The 10,211-nt window shown below is 50.2% G+C and overlaps 1 protein-coding gene across 1 annotated transcript; it reads left to right on the top strand.

Moving 5' to 3' along the window:
- Positions 1-4,348: 4,348 nt before the first annotated feature.
- GNG5 (G protein subunit gamma 5) lies at positions 4,349-9,327 on the top strand. Its single transcript, XM_083157869.1, has 3 exons — positions 4,349-4,524; positions 5,815-5,959; positions 8,660-9,327. Exons 1-2 carry the CDS (start codon positions 4,444-4,446, stop codon positions 5,938-5,940), a joined length of 207 nt encoding a protein of 68 aa, XP_083013995.1. The 5' UTR covers positions 4,349-4,443; the 3' UTR covers positions 5,941-5,959; positions 8,660-9,327.
- Positions 9,328-10,211: the final 884 nt, after the last annotated feature.

Here is a 10,211-nt window from a genome sequence, read left to right as displayed (position 1 = left end):
TAGGGGAAGGGGTATATACAGTATAGCACCTGTTACCTGTGCACCAGGTGTATGGTGTTATTATGGACATTAGGAGCACAGGTGCATGGCAGTATAATAGGGAAGGGGTACATACAGTATAGCACCTGTTACCTGTGCACCAGGTGTTGTACATGGTGTTATTATGGAGATTAGGAGCACAGGTGCATGGCAGTATAATAGGGGAAGGGGTACATACAGTATAGCACCTGTTACCTGTGCACCAGGTGTATGGTGTTATTATGGACATTAGGTGCACAGGTGCATGGCAGTATAATAGGGATGGGGTACATACAGGGGCAGATCCAGGATAAAATGACAGGGGGGGCACCATGATAAAAGAGGGTTTGGGTGTGGGGGGGGTGTTAGTGGTGCCAGTGTACATGCTAAGAGAGTGGCAGACAGAGGGTGGGAATGGGATTAAAAATAGGCCCTGGCATTTAAAGTACGCAGGCCCACCATGGCGACAAAAGTGAAGGATGTAATTGTGCGCGCGCCAAAGGCACACTCCGGAATAGGGGGTGTGGCCACTCAACAGTAGTGTCCTGGAGTGTAGTGTACAACACCATATACAACCTCTACACATTATGCAACAAAAAAATAGACCCCATTATACTTGCCCCTTACACATGATGCCAAATGGAATGAGCCAAAATTCACATAATGCCACATGGATTGAGCCAAAATTCACATAATGCCACATGGATTGTGTCAAAATTCACATAATTCCACACGGATTGTGTCAAAATTCACATCATAAGACACGGATTGAGCCAAAATTCACATAATGCCACATGGATTGTGTCAAAATTCACATAATGCCACACGAATTGAGCCAAAATTCACAAAATGCCATACGGATTGAGACAAAATTCGGTACTTATGTAATATCTGGGCTCCCGTTTTTTCTTATGAGACCGCGTCCCCTCGCGGGGCTCGCTGCGCTCGCCACGCTTCGGGCACGGTGGCTCGCTGCGCTCGCCACACTATATAAAATCAACTCCATGCGTAGTTGGATAGTAGGGGTATGAAAAAATGGGGTGCATTTAACATGGGAGCCCAGATAATACATAAGTACCCAAAATTCACATAATGCCAAATGGATTGAGCCAAAATTCACAAAATGCCACACGGATTGATGCAGAATTCACATAATGCCACACAGATTAAGCTAAAATTCACAATACGCTTCATAAACAGTGACATTGTCCACCAAAGGTGTGCATTAGACATTTACACCATAATGTCCATTACACGTTAAGTTACACGCCATTATGTCCATTATGTATTATGCCAAACACCATAATGCCTATTAAAAATTATGCTACCTAAGTGCTGCTTATCTACATGCTCATTGCCAGAAGTTCCATGCTCGTTGCCATTTGGGATTACATGCTCATTGCCAAGGGGGAATACATGCTCGTGGTAAATGGTGGACAGCCCCCAGGCAGAAGTGATAGCCACTGACAGTGGCAGAGCCTGGCTGTATTCAGAGCACTACAGGTCCTGGCTATTTGGAATAATACCCACACCAGAAAAGGCATTCCCAGGTTGGCCCCTTTAACACCAGCCTAGTCCCTGCATTTTCTGGTGTGAGGGGGAGAGAAAACCACCCCTCCCCCCCTTTAACCAGTTATCTCATTCAACCGGCTATATCTTCGGAACCAACTGACCCATTTACATGAGACAAGTATCATATTGAAGAACTTTTGAGTGGGCTTTGAATGATTTTGGTCCAGTGAAACTGGAACGTTTGGTTCCAGAGTAATCTGCCCTCAAACAACATGAACAGCCATGAAATTACATTTTAAAAAAAATTGGTTTACATGCAATATCTCTGGAACTGAATGACCGATATGGACCAGCCTGGTATCATATTGAAGGCCCAGCGATTTGGAATTGAATGAGATCAACCACAAGTTTCTGTAATGCCAGGGGGGGAACTGGTAGCCGTCGGAACCGGGTGGGGGTCGGAATTGACGGGTCCCATATTATCCTATGGGGAAAAAACGTTACAGCTTTGCCAGGCGATATCTCCGGTTCCCGGGGGGCTAGAGACACGGGGCTGGGCTCGTTGGAAAGCCCTGGTCCTCAGCTACAAAATAAAATGACAGGGGGGGCACGTGCCCGGGTGCCCCCCCCCTGAATCCGCCACTGGGTACATACAGTATAGCACCTGTTACCTGTGCACCAGGTGTATGGTGTTATTATGGACATTAGGTGCACAGGTGCATGGCAGTATAATAGGGGAAGGGGTACATACAGTATAGCACCTGTTACCTGTGCACCAGGTGATGTACATGGTGTTAGTATGGACATTAGGTGCACAGGTGCATGGCAGTATAATAGGGAAGGGGTACATACAGTATAGCACCTGTTACCTGTGCACCAGGTGTTGTACATGGTGTTATTATGGACATTAGGAGCACAGGTGCATGGCAGTATAATAGGGGAAGGGGTACATACAGTATAGCACCTGTTACCTGTGCACCAGGTGTTGTACATGATGTTATTATGGACATTAGGAGCACAGGTGCATGGCAGTATAATAGGGAAGGGGTACATACAGTATAGCACCTGTTACCTGTGCACCAGGTGTTGTACATGGTGTTATTATGGACATTAGGAGCACAGGTGCATGGCAGTATAATAGGGGAAGGGGTACATACAGTATAGCACCTGTTACCTGTGCACCAGGTGTATGGTGTTATTATGGACATTAGGTGCACAGGTGCATGGTAGCAGTATAATAGGGAAGGGGTACATACAGTATAGCACCTGTTACCTGTGCACCAGGTGTTGTACATGGTGTTATTATGGACATTAGGAGCACAGGTGCATGGCAGTATAATAGGGGAAGGGGTATATACAGTATAGCACCTGTTACCTGTGCACCAGGTGTTGTACATGATGTTATTATGGACATTAGGTGCACAGGTGCATGGCAGTATAATAGGGGAAGGGGTACATACAGTATAGCACCTGTTACCTGTGCACCAGGTGTTGTACATGGTGTTATTATGGACATTAGGAGCACAGGTGCATGGCAGTATAATAGGGGAGGGGTACATACAGTATAGCACCTGTTACCTGTGCACCAGGTGTATGGTGTTATTATGGACATTAGATGAACAGGTGCATGGCAGTATAATAGGGGAAGGGGTACATACAGTATAGCACCTGTTACCTGTGCACCAGGTGTTGTACATGGTGTTATTATGGACATTAGGTGCACAGGTGCATGGTAGCAGTATAATAGGGAAGGGGTACATACAGTATAGCACCTGTTACCTGTGCACCAGGTGTTGTACATGGTGTTATTATGGAGATTAGGAGCACAGGTGCATGGCAGTATAATAGGGGAAGGGGTACATACAGTATAGCACCTGTTACCTGTGCACCAGGTGTTGTACATGGTGTTATTATGGACATTAGGTGCACAGGTGCATGGCAGTATAATAGGGGAGGGGTACATACAGTATAGCACCTGTTACCTGTGCACCAGGTGTATGGTGTTATTATGGACATTAGGTGCATGGCAGTATAATAGGGAAGGGGTACATACAGTACAGCACCTGTTACCTGTGCACCAGGTGTTGTACATGGTGTTATTATGGACATTAGGTGCACAGGTGCATGGCAGTATAATAGGGGAAGGGGTACATACAGTATAGCACCTGTTACCTGTGCACCAGGTGTATGGTGTTATTATGGACATTAGGTGCACAGGTGCATGGCAGAAGTATAATGGGGAAGGGGTACATACAGTATAGCACCTGTTACCTGTGCACCAGGTGTATGGTGTTATTATGGACATTAGGTGCACAGGTGCATGGCAGTATAATGGGGAAGGGGTACATACAGTATAGCACCTGTTACCTGTGCACCAGGTGTATGGTGTTATTATGGACATTAGGAGCACAGGTGCATGGTAGTATAATAGGGGAAGGGGTACATACAGTATAGCACCTGTTACCTGTGCACCAGGTGTATGGTGTTATTATGGACATTTTAGGTGCACAGGTGCATGGCAGAAGTATAATGGGGAAGGGGTATAAATAAGTAATAGCCCTCCCTGTGCTCCTCCTATTACGGCTCAGGAAGCTCAGTGACATTAGTACAGGGACAGCTAGATGCAGTCACTCAGGAAACGGCGACGACCAGCAACAACACCCCCCGCCCTTCCTGCCCCCCTCCCCGGGGCGCGCTCCCGCCCTCTCTCTGTATGTACACTGGCGGCGCGCTCCCGGCGGCTCCCCGCTGTATGCGCGCTCTGTGTGGCAGAAGCGCGCTCCGGGCTCCCCGCTGGAAGGTAGAAGGGAGGTGTTTGGACGCGCGGCGCATGCGCAGTGGCTGACTGTCCGGGAGCGCGCAGCGCAGTGCACACACAGAGCGGAAAGTTGGGCGGAAAAGTTTGTGGGCACAATGTCGGGGACAGCGAACGTGTCGGCCATGAAGAAGGTAGTGCAGCAGCTGCGGCTGGAGGCCAGTGTCAACCGGGTGAAGGTGAGTGCGGTGCCCCGTGCCTCAGAGGCACCATGAGGAGCTGAGACCCCCCAAACTTCCTGGGGGAGGGGGCCGGAGCCGCCCGTTACATGTACACCCGCTATATGTATGCACGCCCTGTGTGGGGGAGGGGGCCCCCGGGGGGATATGTAACAGTCTCCATCTCCAAATGGCACCGGGAGCAGCGATGTAGTGTATATGGTCATATATGTAATTCCACACCCCCTGGGGGCAGGCCGGGGTCCCCATCTTGTGGGGGGGAGGGGGGCAGGCCGGGGTCCCCATCTTGTGGGGGGGGGGAGGGGAGCAGGCCTGGGTCCCCATCTTGGGGGGGGGGAGGGGAGCAGGCCGGGGTCCCCATCTTGTGGGGGGGGGGGAGGGGAGCAGGCCGGGGTCCCCATCTTGTGGGGGGGGGGGAGGGGAGCAGGCCGGGGTCCCCATCTTGATCTTGTGGGGGGGGGAGCGAGCAGGCCGGGGTCCCCATCTTGTGGGGGGGGGGGAGGGGAGCAGGCTGGTGTCCCCATATTGTGGGGGGGAGGGGAGCAGGCCGGGGTCCCCATCTTGTGGGGGGGGAGGGGAGCAGGCCGGGGTCCCCATCTTGGGGGGGGGGGGGAGGGCAGTAGGCCGGGGTCACCATATTGTGTTGGGTGGGGAGGGGAGCAGGCCGGGGTCCCCATCTTGTGGGGGGGAGGGTAGCAGGCCGGTGTCCCCATCTTGTGGGGGGGGAGGGCAGCAGGCCGGGGTCCCCATCTTGTGGGAGGGAGGGCAGCAGGCCGGGGTCCCCATCTTGTGGGGGGGTGGGGCAGCAGGCTGGGGTCCCCATCTTGTGGGGGGGTGGGGCAGCAGGCCGGGGTCCCCATGTTGTGGGGGGGAGGGCAGCAGGCCGGGGTCCCCATGTTGTGGGGGGGAGGGCAGCAGGCCGGGGTCCCCATGTTGTGGGGGGGAGGGCAGCAGGCCGGGGTCCCCATGTTGTGGGGGGGAGGGCAGCAGGCCGGGGTCCCCATGTTGTGGGGGGGAGGGCAGCAGGCCGGGGTCCCCATGTTGTGGGGGGGAGGGCAGCAGGCCGGGGTCCCCATGTTGTGGGGGGGAGGGCAGCAGGCCGGGGTCCCCATCTTGTGGGGGGGGGGCAGCAGGCCGGGGTCCCCATCTTGGGGGGGGCAGCAGGCCGGGGTCCCCGTCTTGGTGAGTGGGGCAACAGGGCAGGGTCTCTATCTTGGGTCCTCACCTTGGAGGTGCGGGCATGTTGCTTGTCTGTGCTGCGTTCCTCACACCCTGTCCCTTGTTTTGCAGGTATCTCAGGCTGCCGCTGACCTGAAGCAGTTCTGCATGCAGAACGCACAACACGATCCCTTACTAACCGGAATCTCCTCCAGCACAAACCCCTTCCGGCCCCCCAAAGTCTGCTCCTTCCTGTAAATGTGTTTTCCTCTCCTTGGTAAGTTCACGTTTTACCGTCCTGATGTTCGGTACAATATAGCGGCTGCACTGGTGCCAGGGCCGAGGTATTTCCCAGGCTCTCCGTACATACAGTCCCTATGCTACATGTGTGGGGGCTTCTTGTGTCCCATAATGGGCTGAAACCTTACACAAATGTATGTATGGGCTGCGCGTGCTGGGAACACTGGTTGTGCTTATTACCCATAATGCCCAGGGTCAGGTACACACAGAGCTGCCGGCTGTGCATCGCTGGTGACGTACTTACACATGTACAGCGCTTTATGCCCCATACACACTAGGAGATATAACTAACAGTATGTGTATGGGCTGCGCATACTGGGAACACTGGTTGTGCTTATTACCCATAATGCCCAGGGTCAGGTACACACAGAGCTGTCGGCTGTGCCTCGCTAGTGACGTACTTACACATGTACAGCGCTTTATGCCCCATACACACTAGGCGTCGTTTTACCAGTGTTCCATTTTGATATTCAGTTACTGTAATGTTAAGTTGTGCGGCGCTGCGGAACACTTGTGGCGCCTTATAAATATAATAATAGCGACTAAACATGTGGGTTGTCGGCTATATAGTCAAATTGACCTGCATGTTCTGTGGTCTGCACATCGTTATCTAGTGCACGCTCAGGAGGATATTGTGAACGATATCGCTCAGAAGGCCCTTTCACTATATTTATTGCCGGTTATTTATATAGCGCACACATATTCCGCAGCGCCGTACAGAGAATAGTTGAACATTCACATCAGCTTACAATCTATATTCCCGACCACATGTACACGCACACACAGACATTCTAGGGTTAAATTTGTTGGGAGCCAATTAACCTATCGGGGAGATCATACAAACTCCACACAGTTAGGGCCATGGTGGGAATGGAACCCATGATCTCATCATCGCTGTGAGGCATGTATGCCGTCCCAGCCCGATAAGTCTATAGTACAGCCCTTGTGATCTCCAGATCTAATGCACAATGAATCGTGTGAAAATGGCCAAAATTGCACCAGTGTATGGGGGCAGCTTTTAGTTTCTAAGGGCAGATGTACTAAATGAAGAGTAATAAAGTATAGAGATAAAGTAGCAACCAAGCCGCTCCTGTCCACACTGCCTGGAACATGGAGCTGGTTGTACTGTATCTCTCTCCACTGTTATGCAAATGGCCTCTACTCTTTCACCCTGGAGAATGGGTCTGCATCGCAAACCATTAGTCACACGTGGTGCGCAGTCTGCCAACTCCCCTCTATTGGGCCATTGATCAGCAGTGGTGGGCATCAGATTGGGCATTGCAGGGCTGCACAGAATCAGTTATTATACCCCGTTGGGGAAGTGGGCAGGATTGCGTTTCATATCGGCAGGGGGCGTGGTAAAGTATGCATGACATTCACATGGTTCACACGCTAAAGGTTGACATGAGTTTTTTATTTCCGTGTTGATACCTGACCACGAGGACCCCCAATTATGTACCCCATTCCCACGCATGGCTCGCTATACTTTGGGCCAGGTGCCCTGCTGCACTACCTCTGAACTGGGCGCACTTTACCGTGCCCAATCGGAGTCAATATTGATCTTAAAGTTAAAAAAAAGTCCAACCTTTTTTTTTTTCCAAGTTGGGAGAAAGTTCTGTCATCCTCTTTGTGTTGACCTATTGCTTGGTCCGACCTTGTTGCTCATATGGTGTCTGTGACCCATCTGGTTACGTCCTATTGTAGCGTAAACACTGAATCCTTTATTTTAAATAGTTCTATAGTGTTCATTCTAGCACCCTGCATATTTCCACACCCCGTGCAGTTCCTCTCCCCTGCCAAGGGTGTCGCACCCTGCTGTGCTGCTTCTAGCACAGGTCTGGATCAGCATATCAGTGCTGAAATACAGACCACACTGTGCTAGAAGCACCACAGCACTGAGTTCGTCAGGGAAGAGGAACTGCAAGGGGTTTTCAAAGATGCAGGCTGCTAGAATAATCAGCATGTGTTTTACATTAGCACCCCTTATAATGACCCATATTGGGCTGTCTCTGGATGTGTCAGATGCCTTCTGTAGTGATATGTGGGTATGAGGTGAGCACCTAGCAGAAGCAAATGAATGGTACCACAGCCAGCCTGTCTACAATATGGCAGTGATTCCCAAATGGGTGCTGTGGGCATTTGCCGGGGAGCCATGGCTTGGTGGTACAGGACCACATTGTAAGAAAACCAGAGCTGGTGGCTGACAATCCTACATATGTGACAAACAGAAATCGCCACCCCATATAGTGGCGGAACGTGTGGGTGGTGGACCCCGGTGCTAAAATATAATTTGGCCCCCCTTCTCAACCCCAACCCAAATTCACAATATGCAACACGGCCGTGGGTGACAGGGGAAGGCAGAGTTTGGCAGGGGCCGCAGTGGGCCCCATAGTACTGCACTGATGCACCACTGGTAGTTCCGTCTCTGTCCCCACACCTGGCCCTAAGGATGACGCTTCACTGAGTTTTTTATTTTCTGAATCTCTCAATAAGAAACCTTTGGCCTAGGGATGCTGAGAATTGGGAATGTTTTGGAACCACTGTAATGTGGCAGGAATCTTTTTTTGGGGGTAGCACAGTTGGCTTCAGTAAGCAGCATTGCCGCAGTAGGCGGTCCTGTAACTGCGGTGTCTTGTAATAAGATACCTGGTGCTAATCTGCCTTTTGTCTCCTGCAGAGTAACTATATCCCCTGATCAGATTGTCGGAAGGAGCGTCTTGGTTTGATCCTGGGAAGTGCCAAGTTTTCCCCCTTTGTACATTTCTATCATCAAGCCTTGTAACATCTACCTCTCCGTTGTGAGCTACTCGCAGTAAAGCGCTTTTCTTTCTTTTAAAAAATAAATAGTTTTTTTATACACTGGTAACTAACCATGTAATGCTTTCATTGTACTCTGATAGTCATTAGAGATCTGCATGTGTTCGGCTTACTAAAACAGGAGAGTGGAGCCGCTTCCCCAAGCAGCCAATCCGGTCCAAGCTGTCATCTTATAACACATACTTGATAAATGCTGGAATGCGATTGGATGCTATCGGGGACAGCTCTCTGAAGTTGTAGTAAATCTTCCCTGTGGTCTGTGCCCCCCCCCCCCCTCTCTCCTATACCATGGGCACCGACAGACCTTGAGATTTGCGATAAACATGCGTCAAAGACCAGTTGCCACTATTCAAACACTTATTCAGGGCAGCCAAACACCTGGAACTCCCGGAGTCATGGACGTCTGGATTGTGGGGTCCCGCAGATCTTCTCATTAAATTTGGACACAATTGTGATTTTATTTTGTAAATGTAACATGTTGTGTAAAGTGGAAAAAGTGATGCGTTATTAAATCATTCTCTAACAATGTGTGTGTGTGTGTCACATACTGTAGGACTTGCATCGTTAGGGGAGAGTTGTGCTCTAATTACTCTCATTGTCACCTTTGGTACATTTTTTAATAAAAGATAACATCAAATTAGCTGCAGTAATTCACTGCATCTAATGGACTCTCCCAGATCTATCCCGTTATCCCTGATGGCGGCAGTTATTGGGGATTACACTTTACATGCCTCAGGCACACAAAACAAAATTCCTGCTAATCAATCCTTCGCGCCAAGCTTTTTTTGTGTGTGTGAAAAAACCTGATCTGGGAACGTAATCCTGCATCCTATGTGTTTGCCGGCAGAAGAAAAAAAAAGATCTTTTGGCTAAAATTTTGATATTTTAGAAATTTAAAGGTAGAGGAAACAAGCGGATGTCTGGCAGCTGGGGCAGGGGTATTCCAATTGGTGTAGTGTAATTGGCTGCAGTCCGTGTCCTTATAACTCTGTGACGCATAATGTCTATCCTCATGCTAACTCCTCCCCTTCTGCGTCTCTACACTTGCCACCATCATACCATGGTACAAAGCTGGGTGCACCCATACAAGGGGTGAGATTAGGCCTCGGGGTTCCAGTATACCTAAATAATATCCTTTTGCGCTCACACCAAGAATCCATGATCAAGGTGTTACTGTGCTATTTACTAAAGCCCTAATGAATGCTGAACATGTATCTGCAAAATAAACGATTTGACTTGGTGTAATGGCCTCTAGGTGACAATGACAATTGTGTAAGAGACCTGACCAGATGGCTATGTGTACATGGTATAGCCATGGCTATGCGCAGTGCTGCATATCGCCTGCAGGAATAGACGGTGCACGTACCTGGTAAGATTGCAGCGTTGTGCCTATTAGCATAGACTGTTGCGCC

Source organism: Crinia signifera, chromosome 8, assembly GCF_055691185.1.
Source record: "Crinia signifera chromosome 8, ASM5569118v1, whole genome shotgun sequence".
NCBI classification, from domain to species: Eukaryota; Metazoa; Chordata; class Amphibia; order Anura; family Myobatrachidae; genus Crinia; species Crinia signifera.
This window is presented reverse-complemented; position numbering and strand designations above follow the sequence as displayed.

Coding starts and splice junctions, on each gene's coding strand:
- GNG5 (XM_083157869.1), top strand. CDS start 4,444: ATGTCGGGGACAGCGAACGTGTCGGCCATGAAGAAGGTAGTGCAGCAG. Junction 4,525..5,814: donor CCAGTGTCAACCGGGTGAAG/GTGAGTGCGGTG, acceptor CTTGTTTTGCAG/GTATCTCAGGCTGCCGCTGA.